This window comes from Atta cephalotes (assembly GCF_000143395.1).
Source record: "Atta cephalotes unplaced genomic scaffold scaffold00017, whole genome shotgun sequence".
Classification (NCBI taxonomy): Eukaryota; Metazoa; Arthropoda; class Insecta; order Hymenoptera; family Formicidae; genus Atta; species Atta cephalotes.
In genome coordinates this window covers 4,933,672-4,955,694 of record NW_012130081.1, presented here as the reverse complement: position 1 = coordinate 4,955,694, position 22,023 = coordinate 4,933,672, and the positions used below count along the sequence as shown (strand labels likewise).

The 22,023-nt window shown below is 33.7% G+C and overlaps 2 protein-coding genes across 2 annotated transcripts in view; one reads left to right on the top strand and one right to left on the bottom strand.

Moving 5' to 3' along the window:
- The window catches only part of LOC105618656, a 93,819-nt gene extending 80,505 nt beyond the window's left edge, over positions 1-13,314 (bottom strand). Inside the window, exon 1 of the mRNA XM_012200183.1 lies at positions 13,123-13,314. Within this exon, the coding sequence (XP_012055573.1) occupies positions 13,123-13,314 (192 nt within the window). The remainder of the gene's footprint in view (positions 1-13,122) is intronic.
- A 6,971-nt stretch (positions 13,315-20,285) lies between these two features.
- Positions 20,286-21,733, top strand: LOC105618575. Its single transcript, XM_012200105.1, has 3 exons — positions 20,286-20,576; positions 20,737-21,278; positions 21,367-21,733. The coding sequence occupies exons 1-3, from the start codon at positions 20,286-20,288 to the stop codon at positions 21,731-21,733; spliced, it is 1,200 nt and encodes a 399-aa protein (XP_012055495.1).
- Positions 21,734-22,023: the final 290 nt, after the last annotated feature.

Genomic DNA, 22,023 nt, shown 5'->3' with positions numbered 1-22,023 from the left:
AACGAAGAACGAACGTACGTCGTCTACGTAACGTAGTGTCGTGTCGAGTAGTAGTAGTTAAGTTAATAGTGTCTTTAGTTATTTAACTTACTCTCTCTCTCCCTCCTCCTCCTCTCTCTCTCTCTTCTCTCTCTCTCTCTCTCTCTCTCTCTCTCTCTCTCTATCTATCTATCTATCTATCTATCTATCTATCTCTCTTTCTCTCTTTTTACGCTGCCGGGAGATTGCGGAACGATGGGCCTATATACGTGTGTCGGCAGTATTGCGACATCGCTAATGCATCGTGAGTGCAGAATGCAGCCGTGGATGCACTGCTAAATTACCATGGTAAAGACGAATAGCGAGTATACGGAGAATCTACTCCCTCAAACAAAAGTTCGAGATGCCAATGCGAATTTTTAGCGTTCATTGGATCGTGCATTGCAATAGCGACGCGTGGACAATACGCAAATAACAATTTATATGGCTGTGGTGTCTTTGTGATAAATATAAAAATCCGTCACATTCATATATCATTTAGATAAAATAATAAAATATTGACATAACACACAGGTATATTGCCATAAAAACTGTAGATTTTCATAAAATATCGTATCTAAGAATAAAAAAATACAATAAGAATACAATACAAAGATATAATATATATATCTATCAATCGTATGCGATCATAATTGCTTTAATATCCAGTTTAATTATCAGATTTATGTTTTCATTTAAAATATTTACGAAAAACTTCATTCAAATAAATATTTTTGAAACAAACTTTCATTATGCAGTACAGAAAGGAAACATGTAATGCATATAGATCATTGACTATAAGTATTCTGCTAGAATGCTCGCAGAATAATAAAGGAAACAGGAAAAGAGTTGAAATTTACGACTCTATCCTAGTAATACTTAAGGAATATAATCGATATATATCTTGGCAATATTTTTTGTATATTTACATTGTAACAAACAGATGTAATTATGGGAATATTTTTGCTAATTTTTCATTACATACCTGACCTAAAAGTCCATACACCATTAAATTACAAAACGCTTGTTATTTTATCTCTGTTAATTCATTGTCTCTATCTTGATGGCATACATTTTAATTGTTTTTTAACGAGCTTTAAAGGGATCTATTGCTATTTTTCAATCAATGTGCAAAACAAAAACGTTTGCACAATCAGTCATTTTTTCTACTATTTCGAAGCTTTAAAGGATTCAAATTCATATTTAGAAATATTGTCACAATATATTATATATCGCAAAAGAGATTTTATAGCAATCGCCCTCACAACACGCAGAATGTATTATCACCATCGATTTATTTTATTGAAGAAACGTTGCGAGAAATACTCGCAGACGAAAAATTTCTGACAGAATCCCGCGACAGGAAAGAATACAATCATACATCGATAGCCGGTATTACAAAATCACTAATGCATGGAGTTGTGCAGAACTACACCGCGGATACAACGAGAAACACTAGCGGTGAATCCTCTTCTGCGTGTACCTATATCAAGCAACATTCCCTGTCACTAAAAGAGATAATACGGCGATGGCGGTTGTCTCACGTATATATCGCTTGCATTTTCTCATGTGATGTTTGATCACCGTCGTGTAAACGCTTTCAGCGAACAACATATAGTTCCTAACGACACTTCAAGGTTTTGTTCTTTTTTTTCTCCTCTTGTAACTCTTTCCCGATGTAATTTCATGCACACTTTATTGACCATCTCTCAAGAAAACGCGTGGCCTCTTTTTTTCAACGTTTCTATTCGCGACTGCTAATTTTTATCTCTTAACGAGCGCGCGAAGGCGATACGTTATTACACACAGAATGGCTCTCACGATAAATTATAAATATATACATTATTATATAAGAGTACGAAAAAAAGCCGACTAAAAGCAATAACATTTTTCAATGCGCTTTAACTCGGCTGTTGAACTCGACGGGAAAAAAAATCTCGTTACACGCGTTTGCGTGCATCACGCACCGGAAATTTATCGAATTCCATTACGTGAAGTAATACGCAGAAGTCTTTACGATTGAAGATAACACGGGCGTAATTCAATAATGCGTCAGCAAGCGGCAACCTTATGAGGATATCGATTATCTTTCATTTTTTTACGAATGAGATGCTAAAAGAATGTTTCCTTTATACTATATTATTTATATATATTATACTCTATTATTTAATAATTCTTATGATTATTTATGAGAAAAAAGTATTCTAATAGTCTCTGAGACTTAACGAACGTGGCTTATAAGATCTTTTTCTCTCCGCGAAAATCCCAAACTGGCAATGAGAATTCTTATGGTCGAGCATTATGTTCAGGGAACGAAGTTATTCATTTCGAGCGGGTGTAGATAGATGAAGAAGGGATAAATAATTCGCGAGATAACACATTGCCGATTCACCGCTGGAATCTAAGGAATCCCGACGCAGGAGCCAGGTAGTCTCTCGCGCGCACGTGATTCTGTCTTACAATAAATATCTCAGCACACCCAGTTTTTCTCAATTATTTAAGTCACCGCGTATGGTTACGCAACGATGCGTAGCTAACCGCGATCTTATGATTCTCGCTAGCTTTTCCTCGTTTGACGTTCGACGTTACCGATCGATATTTCTTTTTCATCACACGCGCAATCTTGGTAAACCCTCACTTTCGCGAAAAAAGAATAAGCATGTTCAGATTTTGCACAATTAACGTAAAAATATCAATTGAAAATTGAATAGTTTAAGGCATTAAGCGTAATACAATAATAAGCTGTGTGCAAAAAAAGATCTAGTCTTTATTAAACACGTGCACAAAGTTTGATCGTCGTTCTTATAAATGACTCTAATGTTTTCGTAAAATAGCACGCAAATAGCTCGTGAACAATTCTGAATATATATATGAACGACAGATTTCCTATAACGAAAGTTACGACGGAATTTGTAACGTGCCACATGGAGCGTGAAAGCGTTTACGAATACAAATTGCTATATACTCATGTGTAAATGTACGCGCGCGCGCGCGCGCGCATGTGTGTGTGTGTGTGTGTGTATGTGTGTACGAAAGATTGCAGACCTTATCTGTATGGGCGTATATCGGGCGTAAAAGTCTATTGAAACATTTAAATCCCTTTTGTTTTCGATCACAAAAAAAAGTCTCACACCTTTAAAAAAATAATTTCCAACAGAGTTGTGAAGTTGATTTCAAAGTTCATTCATAAACATTTAAATATATCGGTGCAACAAATATGTAATTCATTTATAGTGCGTAATGCAATACTACACATGAATCACACATCATTTCTCTCTTCTTTCTTTCTCATATTATTAGATAAAATTTATTTATATCATGCTGCGTTAAATTAATATAATACTTTCACACTAAGTATTGCAAATTTAGCTAATTGTATATCTAATTTGTATTTATTCATGTTAATATTAAATTCTCAAAAATATACAAAAGTATTAAAAACTGAATATTACAGATTTATCTTTTCCAAAAGTTTTGCTCTTCTCATCATTTTTCTTTATTAGAGATTCTAGTTCATACGTTACTGTTATTATTATTATTATTATTGTATACTACTATTATTATTATTATTATTATTATATTATTATTATTATCATTATTATTATTATTATTATATTTACACTTATAATCAACGATAACAATATAATGTCGTAAAAAGGTAAGTAATTTATAGAAAAAAAAAAAAAAAAACAAATGAGAAATATGAAGAATTCGTTTTTAAAATACTGTTTCTAATTTGTCGTCACATTTGTCAGACGAAAATATAAAAAGTGTATTACACCCGCTTGTATAATTTACGATGAATGAACTTGCTAATAATGGTACATATGTGCAAACAGCGAAAAGATCTTTTCTTATTTCGTTTTCTTCTTATTGAGAGAATGATCGCTTTATAATGAATGACACAATATCCAGTTCCGTTTTCTTTCCAAAAGAATTCTTTCTCAAACTGAAAAATTACAAAGACAAAGACCTATGACGTTTCTTTTTAAAAAGAAAATCAAGAAGATGAATATTCTTATTGCATAAATATTTCTAACAATAAGAATCCTCAAAAGTATTTATAATACACACAACGTAATAAAAAATACATATGTAAGAGAGGAGAAAACTTGGTATTGCATTAACGTTATTATTTTTAGCAAAGAGAAGAAACCTAGATCAAAGCCACGATAAGACAAACAAATGTCCAACAAATTTTTCTCGTCAAATCGAACATTAGGCAATCGTATAAGACAAGATAAATCAAGATTAATCACGCTTCGTTTTTATCAGGCGCTCGTTATCATATTACGCTCGAACAGAGTGCGTCTCGTCAATGTTACATTCTTTCCTCCTTGTGCGGACAACTGCTGCATTAAGTAATCGATCGTGGCAAACGGCAAGAGACAATTAATCGTGCAACATGGAGAACGCGCACGAGCACGCACGCAGGAATGTGCGTGATGTGCGTAACGTCGGCAATCAGGGTCGTGATTGCACTACACGGGAATCAAATTAGCATTGAGCATCGACCGTCTCTCGCCATTAGAGCCACGATAGACGGAAAGGTATACAGAGAACGATAGTCGTATTTGCCGCCGATCGGGTGGAGACGCGGTGAACAAGTCCGGTGTGGCTTTTACGTAATGTTTTTATCCTCGCTTCTCTGTAGATCTCTGCTTATGCACGGCGACGAATACGACGTATCTTTGGTAACTTCAGAATAAGATAGCAGGAGCGTTTGCGTAAACACATCCCTATAAAGAGTAACTTCTATTTTAGGAAATACTGAAACTAATTTTACTTTGACTCGTAATTGTATTGCCTCACAATTTAGTAAAAATTGCATCAAAAAATCTTGTTTAGACTTTTCGTGTCATTTTAGATGTTATTCACTTATAAAATATTTATATAATTGAATCATTGAAGGCTATTATCGAGTTTTTTGATTTTATGATTGACAAGTATTTCTAAACCTTAATCACATTAAATTAGATCTGTTAGACCTCGTGAGAGATATCGTGCACGAGGTGCTGCGTATGCACGTGCTTCTGTAAATACGCGTTGAGCTATCCAATGTATATGTTTGCTGTCGAGAGGCAAACTCTGTCAAGGAGATAAAAGTATCTGACACGCAAATGCGGAAAGCCTTCGAGAATCAATCGGCCCATTGTCTGATTGGAAACAGATGAATAGGAAATGAGATAATAGATACTATTTAAAAGCGTGGTTTATCGTGCTTGACGAGAGTCTGGTATTCGGTATGCTTATGCCAAAAACGTGACAGAAAGGCGTGATAAATATTTAGAATTCCAATTTTTTATTTCGGAGATAAATAGATTAAAAAAGATATATGCGTAACTGTTATTAAAAGAATTTTATATTCAATTTCAAAATGAGAAATTTTGTATTCCATATCATAATTTAAAAAGTTACTTTAAATAAATTTTAAGAATCTTATAGGACCGTACATATGAAATAAAACACAATCAATAGGAGAAAAATGCTTTAAAACGCCTTTAAAAAATTATATATATATCAACTTTCAATTTGATCGAAGCAACTTGAGCGAAAATTCTTGAGTATGATTCTTGAAAAGTGAAATCAAGATTATTTGAGCGATAAACTTTAGAGATGACGTCCGTCATCCTTAAAAAAATGACGTGATCTGAAATTTCAGATTAAAAAAAGAATTGAAGTAATTTTATTGAATCTGTTACCGCTCGTTACACACCTCCAAGCGTGATATAAGTCCGTGCAGTGAAAGCTTTGCCAACTTCAGAACCATGAATTACTTCCTGAAAATTTTGCTTGACTTTTTTTTCAATTTAGTGACACGTTATACACATATAAGCATGTGAAAACACGTGTAGTACATTGCCTCTTTTTAACGTCCTACTTTTCTTGCCAAAATTACTGGAAAACGTCGGAATGCGCTTACTTAAGAGTCTGTTAAAAATCGTAACAATTCGATAAAGTTATTAACTACCACGCGAGTATTGCAAAGCGCGAGGAATTTCTAAGATTCAAAGTCGCGGCATTCGGCAAAATCAAAACTTATCATACGTCATTATTCGCCACGTTCGCATTTCGACTACAAGCAGCATTTCTCGAATTGCCGCCGCATGCGTAATTATGGGACATTAGCAGCACGCGCGGCAGGTACAAACGAATACAGTGCACAAAGATCCGAAGAGTCGACGGACAAAAAGCATCACAAATCGACGATTGATTTTACAGCTATGACTTGTGCATTATCTGCCTTCTAATAATAGAATATTCTATTATAGAAAAATATCTTCGAAAAATATTCTAAAAATATTCTTTATTAACTCTCATAATCAACGATATCTTGAACTACCGATATCTTGAAAAAAACATTTGCAATCGACCTGTGGTTTCCAATAAAGACAACGGTTGAAATTTCGGCAGATAATTTCGGTATCCTTGTTCAATGTCATCTCTCAAAAAAAATATAACATCCTACGAACATTATGACGTTGGTCATAATATTTTCAGCAAATACAGTCTTCGCAGAAAAATACTACTTATTATAAAAGAGTTTCATGCTAATGATGGAATTCCAATTGACAAATGGAAAAAAAATTAAATAAAACATGAATACATAAGTCGAAAGGTCAAAAAATATTATTATTGAAGATACTGTAAAAACTTACATTCATTATTCCGTCATTCCAAAACAATTATACCAATATATACATTTCATTTAAATTTTAGATAATTATTAAAACTTTTTTTTAATTGAAAATAAATAATTTTGAAAATTAACAAAGAAAACAAATCGAAAGAAACTTACGAATAAAGAATTAAATTTCTACAAAATTTTATGACGCGTAAAATTACTCAATTTTACTGACTCACTGATAAAATCGACTGTAATGATACATCGCCTTTTTTAAGAAACCCGATATTAATATGTATCATCGCGACTCAACATCATTCCGGCAATATTCTTTATCTCAGCTTAATTGACTCAGCCTGTAATGAGAGCCAGTCTAGAGATATATGCATAAGAATGCAAAGATGTATACGTAGTAATTGATAGGTGCGTGATGCATCGAGATTCAATAAAGTACAGGTAAATATAACTGGTATAACTGCGCGGCCTAATCATATCGCGATAAACGTGGATGGAGATCTAATTCGAGCATTGCTTTCTCTCGTTCACATTACGAATTATCTCTCCCAGCTATTCATATCGATGATCGAACAATCGTACAATTTACATACTCGTACAGTGAATGAATCTAAAACCTCGTTTAAAAATTATTCAATCCTTGTTCCGCATTTACTTGGGTAATCATGTACGGTTAAGAAATTAAAGTTGTAGAAAGTTATATGAAGATATAGTAAATTGTATTTAAAAATATATATTTTTATACAATTTAAATTAAATTATTTATTAAAATTAACTCGTTAAATTAAGCTATTAAATATTCATATACTCACATATCAAGTTCAAACAATTTGATTTTTGAATTTTATTTATTCAAATACTCGCCTATAATCATCTATAATCATTTCACAATTTACATAAATTACTTAAAATATATCCAAAAGAGGAGAAATATTACACTCTACGAGAAATCTTTTTCATAAATATTCTCTAATAATGTGGTATTAATGCCGACATTGAACGATGCTCTTTCGATAGTATATTATTTCAGATCGAATGAAAAACTGTACATAAGTAATTCGTCTAACCTGAGGTAATAACTAGAGAACTTTACCACATCAAGCATAATTAACTTGTCAGCGCGAATGAAATAATACGATATTAGTCGTGAATCAAGTGAAAATACTTATGCCATGCCGTTCCTGTTCGCATATATGGATACGCATATACATATATCGGCTAATAAACAAGTATGTAATGAGTGAGAATCGAACTTGTCGGATAACCGACATAACTAGCACCAACATTCTAATCACGGCACCATAACGCTATCACACAAACATCACTTTCTCTATTCAGCTAAACAACCATCTTGTTAACCTTTCCTAACTGCTAAAAAGGATGCTACGATGGGGAGTTGTATTTCCTGTCTAAGAATGACCATAATAGCTAGAATGAAACTCGCATCTCTCAGAGACTATCGAACACGTAATGAAGGTGAAAATTTTATTATCACAATAACTTACGTAAGTAGATATGCTGAGCAATAGTCGCCCGTATGATACATTACAATTTCTCTGATCCATGTTTTTCATTGGTATGTGTATGCAATAAGAACATAAACTGCGAGAATTAGTTTTAATTCGCTAATAACTAATTCGTATTTAATTAAAATCCGAATATTAAAAGTTTGAACACAAATTTACATTCAAGATTATATTGCTAACAACATTTTTCAAAAGGAAGTAATTAAAATTTTAAAAATATATGTACGTATGTGCAAATAAAAAGATTTTCTATCATAACTCATGATGACTATTTCGAGTTAAACAGTGAAAAAAATCGAAGACATAATCAAGAAACAATGTGATCAAGAAACAATGTGATTAATATCTTTATTACTTTCCTCGAGAAACGAAAGTGAATTTCGCGTTCGCAGGCGACGAGTCAATAACCTTTAAGTATTCCTCGGGTCGATTAGCCGAAAAAAATAACGTCTGCAAAAGATGCACGATATCCCCTCTTCTATGATATTTATGAACGATATAAAAACACCTTACGTCGCATTACAGAATACCCGCATTTATGTAGACTTCACATACTTTCATCGAACTTGTTCAGTAGAATAACGTTCATATGCATAAAATTTATAAAAAGTAAAAATAAATGCCATTTATTTGCGAAGGAAAATTATGCGAAGGATAATTATTATAGAATAAAGACAAAAATTAAGAATTCATATAAGAAGTAATATACATATGTATGTGTGATTCATTTCATAAATCACTGCTATACTTTAGACGGATTATCTTTATCCGCAATATATCAAGATATCTTATGCCTTTTGTTACATGTACATGACACTATTTATGCGCCATATAATTCATCGAGAATGACTTTCCGACAGCCAGGACAACACAACATAATTGTATAACTAATTAAATGACTGCAGAAACGTCGAACGCGTCCTTGCGTTTTACGCGCCAATATTTCAGGATACTTCAAATACTTTTGTAAAGCTGTAAGATCAGACGGAGAAAAGTACGTCTTAAGATACGCTCTTCTAGAATGTCAAAATATTAATTTTTCTCTTTTTTACATTTTTTAAATATTTAAAATCTCGAAAATTAGATACTAAAAGATTTATTGATATTCGTCAAAATAATAAAGAGTGCACATGAAACGTATGAATCGTTTTATCCTTCTTTATTAATTGGTAAACAACAAGAACAAATAATACATCACGCGCTTCATGCGTAACTCGGAACGCATCCAAAAACGTAGATATTTTTAAGTGTATCGTATAAACTATTTAATGCACTCTGTCAATGCTCAAAGGCATTTTATCAAGCATAGATTGGAGAAAATGAAAAATAGAAGCATTTCGAAGAAGTATTTATTTTTTGTAGACCTGGTATATCGTTAATATTAGAAATAAATTTTTATTTTTTTAATTGTAACTATATTTGAAACTTTAAACACAATTATATCACATTTTCTAAATTAGAATATTTTCTTAACTTGTAATCAAGAATGCATGATTTTGTCTCGTTTGATATTTTTGCGCAACAAACTTTATATTAAAATAAAGAAGAATTAATAGTAATTAAAAATGCGATTAACAGAAGTATATCTCCTAATATATATTGTTTTGCAATTTTGTTATGCAAAAAACAGTTACTAATACATTTAACTAGTTAATATTTTTAATTTCTTTCAAATCTAACATAATTCTCTAAAAAATGTTTAAACTATTAATTCTTTATTTGTATTTCAATTAAAAATTTACATTGCAATCCGAGTAGATACAATATCCTCTCCTAGAATGGAAAATAATTTTAATTAGCTAATTATTTGCATGTATAACATATCCCGAGATAGAAAAATCATAACGATAATCGTAATCTTCAACTAATAATAAGAGAAATCGTAACAAATTATTTTCTGAGCACAGTCCGCATAATATACGCAAACGCAGACATAATCGGGCATAATTACGACATAAATCACACGTACTTATCATGCGATCGACGAGAGATCTTGCCAAGAGCTCGCCGGCTCAACGGTCCGCAGTATTAGCGATAATATTGCCGATTATCGTTTCGTGTCACACACAAATGCACGTGCGCGTTGTGTATGAAATCTTCTTTAACCCTTTGCGGTTGAATATCGGCATTTAACTGACCACGGACTTTTACTCTTTTGCTCGAATGCGTCGGCGCATAGCCGCGTCGCAATTATCTGTACGTTTAGAGTTACGAGTGAATTGTGAAACAGCAATCTACTTTAAGTATCCAGGTATAGTTGATACCGTTAACTCGTCTCTTGATTATTTTTATTATGATCATATTGCTAATTATTTGCTAATTATTACAAAGTGATCTAAATTAGCTCGTGTTTGAATCGTAGATTTTGTACGCAATTCCTTCAATATTATGTAGAATTATTTTCAACAACCTCCCTTTTAAAATAAAAAAATTAATTTTTCGTGAAAATTTTCTATTTGAATACATATAAAACATATATTGCTTCTTGTATAAATTTTATATTAAATCTTAGCATTTTATATTCTGCACAATTTTCCTTCGTAGATAAATTATATTTATCATTTACAAATTTTCATAAATTTTCGCATAATATAAACATACCCTATAAATTGTACAAGTTCGATAAATATATGTGCCTGAAGTCACAAATGCGTAATACAAAACCCAAATTTCAAAATATAATTTCTCTATAAAATTGTTAGACTCGAAAAAGTCAGAAATAAAACACTGTTCTAACTGTTTCATGTAAGTTTTCAAAATTTTTATGTATTCAAGTATTTAAAAAACATTCTTATTTAACGTGTGATTCAGGAAACATTCAAATGCTTCTTTTTTTTATTTTTTAACGAATAGATTAAATCTGAAAGAGTTCGAAAAGGAAAAGTCATAATCGCGACTGCAATAATCATACTTGGTCGACATTACATTTATGTACGCCATAAAGTCCGAATCGATTTTGCATCAATCCATGCTAAATCGTTGACCCAATTTGAGAATGAGACAGAAAATACAAAAAAAGAAAGAGAGAGACATGTCGCTCATTACTTCGCGCATGAATAGAAAGCTCCAGGCATCGATCGCGCTTTCCTTCTTACGACCGATTACGAAAAGACGTCGGAGTTGAGCGCACGACGCGCTTCCTTCGCCCGCGATTGAGCATGTATCCGGCACTTCCTTCATTCGCAATCGCGGCGGAAATGCGCGAGGGAAGCCAACATGTATCGGGAAGCTGGAGATTTATTTCTCTCCTCGATGGCACCCGGATAAAACTGCTTCCTCGCGTGCACCGCGCGAAAGAGCAAGTGTGAAAATGACGTTACATTGCATTAATTCGCACACATCCGCAATGCTCTTTTTATCCGCGTCACGCGAAATAATTCTATTCCGATTCACTTGAGGAAGAGCCGTGAGAATACGTGTATATTGATCCCGACATAAATCTCAATATGTTTCTTTGCAATTTTTTTCCGGTTTTCTATACATCTTACTTCCTTCAGGACTTTTATGCGACATATTTAAGATACATGTACACTGACAAAATGTGTACTAAATATTAATAAATATTTATTTGGGAATACTTATTTATATTATGTTAAGTATATATTTATTTGAACACTAAGTAAATATTTATTTGGTACAAGAATCATTAATTTAATTTAACTTAATCTTTTTTTAATAAATAAATATTTATTTACTATAAATAAACGTTTAATTAGTACTATAAAAAAAATACATAAGATTTAGTACATTTTTTTCACAGTATAATAATAATTGATGCAGCTCTTATTTTTCGCGCTTGTTCGCAAGAGGCTACATATTTAATTGTCAACGTGCTCATACTTTTTATCGCTATGTTTGAAATCTAATTGTATCAATTATGTCAATCATGACTTTGAAAGCAGAATGCGAACAGAATGCAAAGAGAATATATTTGACAATGTGCGCACGAAAGCGGTACAAATCAACGGACCGCGAGATACGAGAATGAAAAGTGTAAAGAATTTCCCTGTAGAGAGAACATTAAATGCCGAAGGTAACACCTCTTATTCCCGTACATATAATGTGTAAACTCGATATATTTGTATCGCTATATTTTTAATCGCTGAAACCGATGACGCTTTGATTTCTACCTTGGAATTTGCGCCTGCTTCCTGCCACAAATTTATGCTTGTATTCTTCGTAACGTCAACGGCGAGCAAGTAAAACCATGACAACGATATATTTTCCAGCGATCGGTTCTGTTTATAATTACATCGGAAATACTTTCACAGTTCGCGACGACCAGAATAGTGCTCGAGGTCAAAGAATTCATTTTGTCATAAATAGTTGTAGCTACCTATAAAAATTGTTTTGATTCCCGCGTGCAATTCTAGCATAAAACGTGTTTTTAATTTATTTGTACAGAATAATTCATTGTAATTTTAAAAGGTAAATATTGTAAAAATTACAATTTTACCAAAAAAAAATATTCTAAATAAAAATATCATTCAACTCTTTGAAGTCTTTTTTAATACAAAAAATTACATATCTTTGAAAAATAATTGTCTGTTAAGATTACAATGAATCATTCTGTATAAATATTTAAAATACATTTAGAACTAGAATTGCAGGCATAAAAACAATTTTTATAGACACAAGCATTTTTGACAAAACGACACCCTGTATAAAAACTTACAAAACAATTTGTAATTTATATCAATATACATTTATAATCAATGTTATTTGTAATCAACATGTCATATATATGCAATTTATTTCGATCTCATTAATTAGTTAATTAAATATATATTAAATATATATCGAGCACTCACATATATGATTCATTTCCGATACCAACTCTTTATATATAAGATTATATAAGATTTAATGTCTAGGAAGAATTATTAGCTAGTCGATATCAACGGGCATGTTTATGAGTCAACAGAGAACTGTACTCACCGTGAGCTGCGTTTTGTCAGGTGCAATCGCCGTGATCTCGACCGGTCTTGGCTCCGGTGGGTTCGCCCTGCTGAGAATCGCAGCCGGCATTTTCGCAACGAGGGACAGCCTCCTGGTGAGCCGTCTGCCCAATTTCGAGCGACGGCGCAACCTGATGTGGGGTCCGGTACCCTTGTAGCCCCCGAATTCCATTCTCGATCGGACGTAGTCGATCAAGATCCTGTCCTTCTTAGCAGCCGCTCTCACTGCTCATGGTGACACTGACACGTATACCCGATGCCACCGTTGCAGTTACGTGATTATTCGAATAAACGTCGTGTCCTCGCCAATGTCCATCTCGAACTCGCTCCAGGTTTCACCCTGGAAATGAGATTTCCCGTCACACACGGTTTCACATCTGATCATTCGGCCGCACGAGCGGCCGGTGTAGCTGGCGAATGCTCCAACGTTTTCGCCGCCATTTGCATTTTTCAAAATCTGCCCGCGATCACGGAGAGAGACCAACGTATGCTCGCGTACGCTCTCTCGCGATTCGGAACTTCCCGGAAGTATCTCGCGTTTGAATAACAATCCAGATGACAATCTCGGATTGAATCTCGCGACGTATACGAAACTCGGAGCGCGCGCGACGTAATAAAAAGCAACTGGATGCTGGAGCAGCTCAAGTACACACTCACGCACACAAGCCTCCTTCGCGCGAATCAGCGCGAATGCGAATGGACTGAAGTTAGATGGGCAGGAGAGGAGAGGAGAGGGGAGGGGAGGGGAGGGGACGAAGACGTGCGAAGGGAGCCGCAGGGAGCCGACGATGCACAGCCACAGTCACACGTAGCCACGTTCATGCACCTGCGGATACCACGCGCGACATGCGGGCCATGAGTGCGCCTATTTTTCCTTCCTTTCTATCGAGGAGTCGAAATATCGAAATATCGAGACGCGGGAAGGAAAATGCCTATCCGACTCTTTCGTTCTCGCTGCCCTGGCGATCACTCGCTCGGTCTGCCTGACGCGCTTCGACTGAAATTGAATCGCGGCAGCCTCCTACCACGCGGTCCGTCGTCGTGCCGCCTTGCCGCCTTGCTGCCTGCCCTGCCGGCCACCACTAACCGCCCGCGCCGCGCCTCTCTTTCCTTTCCTCGCCTCACTTCACCTACGACGTTGCGTCGATGCGTGCGAGGTGAGGAGCCGCACCACCGCACCGCCGCACCGCCGCACGCCGTTGGTAAACAAAACGTGTCCCCGCGGGAGATTAGCGTCGCGTTCAAGCCGATGCGATGATGTAACGGGTGCGCGCACCATCTCCACACGATTAAATTATTACGCGATTAACGCTCTTAGTCGAGACGCTCAAGTTTGCGCTGTACCATTCGCGAACAACTTCATGTCGTATTTTATACTACATGTATACATCAACTTTATAACGTTTCCAGACGTCAATGGCACTAACTCATAAAAGTAAATAAAAATATTTTTATAAAAATAAATCTAAATAAAAGAAATATAAAATCTTTATGCCCTTTTTTTATGTTATCAAGTTAAAAATTAAGATTGAATTTAAGGATGCTTTGGTTGACAATATCAGCCAAAAAAAAAGTATCAGCCAAAAAAAAAATATTTGGCTTATACAGCCAATAACCACATTTTTTTGCAGATGAATTTTGCATTTTTTTTTTAGATGAATAATTTATTTAAAGGAGCAATGCTTTCCATTAATGATAGTTCAATTTTAATCTCAGTTCAATTTTGTAACAACTCTTTATTTTTTTTTCTAGTTTTAAGAATTAGAAAAAGATGAAAAGTAAACCAAGAAAAGTTAACCAAGAATAAATTGAATCTGGTAGGAATAGACATAGTGGATCCAAATGAACTTTTGCATGAATATTTATTATAGAGTTTTAATTGTGTATAATAAATTTAATCTAATTTGTAAAGCTATTTCCCTATCAAATTTGCAACAAATATAAAATGCGATTTTACTTGATAAAAATTGAGGCAAATGAAAAAATTAAATGAACTAATAAAAAAATTATACTTTTTCACAGATACTCAGATATAATAATCAATCTATGAAATTCTTATATTTTTAGTAATGCTTTGAATTGTAACACATATTCTATATTTTTAACTAATCAGAAAAAAAATCAATATCGAATGAACTTTATTTTGATTAGTCACATTCAGTCTTAATCTCAATCTCTAGTCTGATACGATATTAGTTCTTGATTTTCAATATGCCTATTTCTGAGTGTAGAAAGTAAAATGGATGGACTTGCTTAATATATAATTCGATTCGAATTTGTTATAAACATTGTGCCAAATGTTTCATTTTGTCATAGTAAATACATTAATTTGTATTGGAGAGTCTTCTTAGAACGACTTAAATAGACAAGACTTTTTCTTAATTAAGATCAAGAGTTTTATGAGAAATATAAGACGCGCTCGCGCTTAGTTTCACTTTCTACTAAACATCTTGTTTCTTTTTCCTATCATCTCTCTCTCTCTCTCTCTCTCTCTCTCTCTCCCCCTCTCTCTCTCAGAAACTTTTAAAAATGTTTTCCTTTATCACGAGAGTAATTAAAATAAATCGATTTTCGTTTAAGGAATGATTTTTGCGAGACGTAATATTGCCACGCAAGTCACGAGACCAATTAACTCTGTTGCGCTTTTACGCGATATTGAATAGGCGAAGTGCATCACGACATCCGGTGTTTCTTCAGGCGAAAGCCATTGTTTCCCGCGAGAACTCGTCAGACGCGTAATCGGAAGCCGCAGAAAGTGCGCGTCACGATAAGAAATCACGGAACAATCGATTTATATCCGCGCGCGACGGGCGTCGTTGATAAAAGCATCCTAACAACGTGTAGCATCTTGCCGATGTTTCCTTCCCCGCCTATAAATAACGAAGACTTATTAGAAAGCGCATTTCTACGCCGATCGCGTAGTATGTATGTATGTATGTATGTATATATATGTACGTCCCGATCAGTTGCATAACGCATCGCCATGTTATTCAACGTTCGATATCTGTCGAAGCTCGTAAAACGTGCTCGCGGCATCACAAATATGTATTCACCAATGCCCTAACGAATACACTGAACATGCGTGCCTATTGGAGTGTATTCAGAATACGCGCTTAATTCTAAATATTCGCATATTATAACTGTTGTTCGATGATAATAATAATAATATAATTAATAATATATACATATATAATAGCTCTTCCTCTCTAATTATGTATTATATAAAAATATAATAAAGTATAGTAATAACATTAACATATATGTATGTATATAAAATGTATATAAAATGTATATAAAATGTATATAAAATGTTATACAATATGATTATATTTAATTATCTATTATCTATTATATATATATATATATATATATATATATATATATATATATATGTATATATATATATATATATATTATAATTAAAATTTATTTTTTATTGTTTTGATATAAGTATCGAAACAATTCGGACCCTTCTGTGGCACAAACTTAAGTCAGTATTCATGATCAGTTCTTATATTTAAAATCGTCTTAAATATAGTCTTAAGATATTACAAACCTACATTCACATAGCTGTATTAACATATTAAGGCATTACTTAAGATGATTTTAAAATAAGAATGAATTATGAATATCGCGCGACTTAGAATTGATTTTTTTTTTCTACGAGAAGTCATATGTCGCATGTATCTCATTTTAATGTAATTGTTGCAAGATATTTGCTTTCATTATTGGCATCGTAAACAAGCAGCAGTTTTTCTGCAATTCAATTATAATTCAATTTTTTAATTTAATTCTTTACGACACAAAAAAAAACATTGATTTCATTTTAGCCTCGAAAATTGTTGTAAAATTTATCAAAGGAAAGAATCTTGAATCCCATGAAATGGAAGATTTGTCGGATTATATAAAAATCTGTGATCTGTTAACTTGCAGCCCATATATTCATAGTAAAACTGAAATTCTGAATTTACAGATTGCTTATTAAAATTTTCAGTTGCTTATTAAAATTAATATTTAATATTAAATTAATTAATAAATTTGCGATTTGAATTGTTAATGAATCGATGGGAACAAGGAAGGATTGTGTTTAAGAAGGCGTTGAAACAACTACTACTTGTTTTGAGAAAGATTGGTGAAATCGACAGTTAATCTACGTTTTTCCTTTCGCCGAGAAGTAGCTATTCAACATGAAATGAAGTTCGAATCCTTGCATACGTTTGTACACAAATTGAAACTTGGCGGAAGCGACATTCGCACCTTTCACCCTTGATCTCTCACCGTTTCTACGATTTCTTCTATGGGTTCTCATTATACGTCTGTGAAAAGTACACGGCCTTGCGCGGTCTTATCGAAGATGCTAAACAAGGTACGCCATATAAAATATGTGCAAATACATATGTATATATGGATAACAAAAATGTAATCGATCTTTTTCAAACTACGCTTCTGATGAACACGAGAAATATTGAGTAAATTGAAACTCCTACAGAAATTTTTACGAACTAATTTAAACTAATTTAAACAATATTTTTAAATTTTTAATATTGATTGTGCCTTGATTATATCTCGATTTTGGACATGCGTATACTCTGGATTTTCTTTTAATTTCAATTGTTATTATCACTTTTTAGTACAATTTTGTATTTACTATAACATGCGACCATTGATTACCTAAGCAGAACAAATCACGATAATGTCAAAATGATATTAAAATGAATTGGAAATTATTGAAAAATGACTTTTAATAATCATTTTGGAGTCATTTTAACATTTTGATATCATTTTGATATCATAATGACTTGTTGTTCTGTTTGGATAGCGTTCATGGATTTTCTGTAGGTATTTCGAGCATCAGATATATCTAATATAAAATTTGAAACACAGAAAATGACACCTGACATTTGACAATCACGTGAATAATTGACAATGAGATTTATAGATATCAATGTACATACTTAATTCAAAAATAATATGATTATCATAAAATACGAGCGTAATATAATGATGATTATTTTTTTCATATATTGTGTAGATTGATCTGAAAATCTCATTGTCAATTATTCACGCGATACACTTTTGATCGAACAAGTTTTACAAAATATGTATTTGAATGGATCATTAATATATGTATGAATATCGAATGTTACGTGGTAATTACATATCGAAAAAGAGTTAAATGCAGGTTTAATATAAGTTTCATTATCATATTTGATTGCATTGTTAGTTGTTTGAGAGCCGGTCCGTTTTGCCTTGTTATCCCTTATCCGCTACATTTCATGAATGCGATCAAAAAGAGGGGAAGGGGCATCGTTTCCCGCGCGCGGTCAACTTCACGCGTAATAAAAAATGACGCGAGACGCGACGGCATAACTGCGCTTTCGCGTCTTAATTTTTTGACCAAACGAGTACTTATTGTCGAAAAATATTCTCGGCTGAATAATCAGTTTACTAATACTGCTAGAATCTACATTGCGCGATATTAATAATAACATTAAATAACACGTTAGACATTTTAAAATTGTTTGAGAATTTAAAACCTCTTGGTTCTCAAAATATTTCTCACGTCGCACGTAAAAATATTAATAATTAATTATTAATTACCTCATTGATAAATAATTCCAACGATGCTTTCAAAATTCAAGCCGGTTTTTGTAGTTTTATTTGTTGATAGATTTGAGATTCTCTGTAGACATTAGGATACTTTTAGAGGAAAGGTCATAAAAAATCGATTCGAGGACAGAGGAGTGCGAAGCTGCGAACTTTTCCAACGTAATATAACAAGATACACTCCTGTCGCCTGCTCGAGTCGCAAAATCGCGAAGGTGCGAATTAGGCGTTATTTATAGGAGCCGTCACTCTGCGAACCCCACCATTCGCGTATCAGCCAATAAACGCGGTGCGTTGTATTCAAACGCTCATTGGATAACGCTAGCTTTCGAATAAGATATATAAATGCTGCGCGCTTAAAAAATTTTAGTTTTTCTTGGGAGTTGATATCGGGCTTTTCTCGAGAACTTGTCCAAGAAGTTAAAATGTTGAGTTGAGAATGAATCTAAATAATTAGATGATCGATTGATTGTTAAAAAGTGTATGAAAAAAGAAAGTATGTATGTAGTTTCTATTTTTGATCTGAACTACTTTCAAGAAAATTTATTTCAGCATATAGCGTTTACATTCATATATATGTATATATCCCATCCAAGAGCTAGCAGCTGTTAGGTACGAGAGTAATATAAATGTCAAATATAGAGATGATCATGAATAATTAATGCTGGTATAATATTGTTTAAGTTTAATTTCCGTACGTCACGTACATGCAAGAAAAGAGCCTAAATATGTCGTCATTTATAAGCATAACAATTATCAGAATACATTATTAATACTTAAACAGAACTCGGTAAAGTTATACATTGTCGTTATATTAATATTTTGATTTGAAGAATTTTGTTACAACTTTAAGTAATATGTTTTCTTTATTTACAAGATAATTATTTAAATAATTTTGTATTTAAATAATTTTTAATTTACATTAAGCTTTTCTATCTTTTCCTTTTTCAAAAATTAGAAAGAAAAAGGATCCTTATTTATAAAGCCTGTAGAGATCACCAAATCATGGACACATCTAACTTTCTCTATCTCTATTTCAAACTTATTTCTATTACGTCGTTCGATGTCTCGGCTGCGTTTCGTTATCTCTCTGATAATTGAAATCTAGTTTTGAAGTTATATCAGAAATTATATTAGCTGCATTCTCAGTATTGAAAATCTATAATACCCATAACATGACCTATAAGATTTTCAGTATTCGCAGTGAATAAGGGAACGTATTCGTACTTTCGTAGTCGTTGTTGATAAATCTAACATGTGATGGTCTCCGCTGAAGGTGTGGTGTGCTCTGTCGGGTGCTCGGAGTACTAGACGGCGTCGACCTCGAGAAAAAGGGCGACATCTTCCATTGGTGTCTGCCCGACGGAATTTTTTGACAGTAGTCCGTTGCTGGTTTTCGAGATAAATTCCGGAGTAATCTTGGACGCGAGCGTCACGAGCACACCGGCCGCGTGGAATAGATGGCGTGTGCGAGTACCGCGGTTACAGGAACGGCGGGTGGAACAATTCGCTCCGAGGACTCTATCACGTACGAATATGACAGATCAGAACAGGGAGCCGGAGTCGACCACGGGCATCGCTGCAGAGCAAGCAGGCGCGCGACGGAAATCCAGGCGTGGAAACACGGGTGGAAAACTCGCGACGCTTCTCCGGCGGTGCGAGAGTAATCGGCATCAGGAGTACAAGAGGGAAGACCTGACGAGCGACACTAGATCAACGGAACGTAGATTCAGAGGCTCATCCAACAGCAAACTATCGTTCTTTGATTTTGTATGTAATGTCAAGAAGCACTTGCTACTGAAGAATTTATGCAAGTCAAAGAAAAAGGTAGATTTTTTCCTCCTTCTTTTCTTTTTCTTACTTTTCTTCTTATTCATAATTCTCCTTCTTCCTTTGTTTGGAACAAGATTGCTTTACTCCTCTTCTGTGATGATTGTGTTTTGTGATTGTATTTTAAGATAATTCTTTCTTGTCATTTTTTTTTCAGAACAAAGAGCTAGAGACATCGATCTCTTGCTCTAGTACAAAACAGAATAATGTTATATCTGTCATTAAGTCTTTTAAGTCTTGTGAAAAACGAGAACATCATTCAAATGACGAACCGGCCTCATCAGACAGGCTTTTGTATGAAACCAGATTAGGTGACATACTTGAAAATTCCTGCCACATTGAAGAGAATGAAACTAATAGAATGCAATATGGTATAAGTGGCATAAATCTTCATACAGTTCCTATAAGACAGCAGAATAAATTTATAAGCAATGTTACAACTGTCAACGAAGCAACAGTAATGCAACCTACCTATTCTAATGCAACAGTGGCAGTTCTTAATGCAATAGCAGATGTTTCTGACAGTGTGAACGAAACGTTAAATAATGAACATAAAGTTAAAGCGAGTCTTGCAAAGGAATTACTTAATCTAAGTAAATATGGATGGTATTGGGGTCCCATATCGGGAGATGAGGCTGATGCTAAACTCATATCTGAGCCAGATGGTGCATTTTTAGTTCGAGATTCGTCAGATGATAGGTACATTAGACTCTATTACATAATTTTACTTTGCGGAAATTTTATATATTCATACGTGCTAAATAAAATTCTATGTGATTACTTGTAGGTATGTCCTAACACTCAGCTTTAAATCATCTGGGAAGATGTTGCATGCACGAATGGAACACAGTGGCGGCTTATTTTCTCTGTGCAATCAAAGTACTGAGAACGAAGGCTTCACTTCAGTAGCTGCTTTAATAAATCACTCCATGAACTTCAGCCAGTCCGCTGTAATTTGTTATTCGAGGCCAAAATATCCAGGATATCCTTCATTTCCGGTCAGATTAACGAAACCAGTGAGCAGATTCACGCAAGTAAGGAGTCTGCAATATCTTTGTCGTTTTGTCATCCGCCAATATATTAGATTAGATAATATACACAAGTTGCCTTTGCCAAAAACTATCAAGGGATATATTCAAGAAGCGCATTATTAAAATTTAACAGATAAAGAAACAAACAATGTTGAGATTAATAATAAAATTATTTTTTATCACAATATATATTAATAAAAGAATGGTATAGAATAGATTTCTAAGATGAAATGGCAGCAAAAGTATGTACACACACACACACACACACACACACACACACACACACACACACACACACACACAGTAATTAATTTTATTTATTATAGTTATTATTATTATTACGTTACTAACTTAAAATTTATTTACGTAAGTTAATTTTACTTTTACTAACTAATACTTAATTATTAACTTAA

Bases quoted from the DNA above. Each gene is read 5' to 3' on its own strand.
- LOC105618575 (XM_012200105.1), top strand. From the start codon at position 20,286: ATGACAGATCAGAACAGGGAGCCGGAGTCGACCACGGGCATCGCTGCA. The intron at 20,577-20,736 runs GTAGATTTTTTC...TTTTTTTTTCAG, and splicing joins TATGCAAGTCAAAGAAAAAG to AACAAAGAGCTAGAGACATC. The intron at 21,279-21,366 runs GTACATTAGACT...GATTACTTGTAG, and splicing joins CGAGATTCGTCAGATGATAG to GTATGTCCTAACACTCAGCT.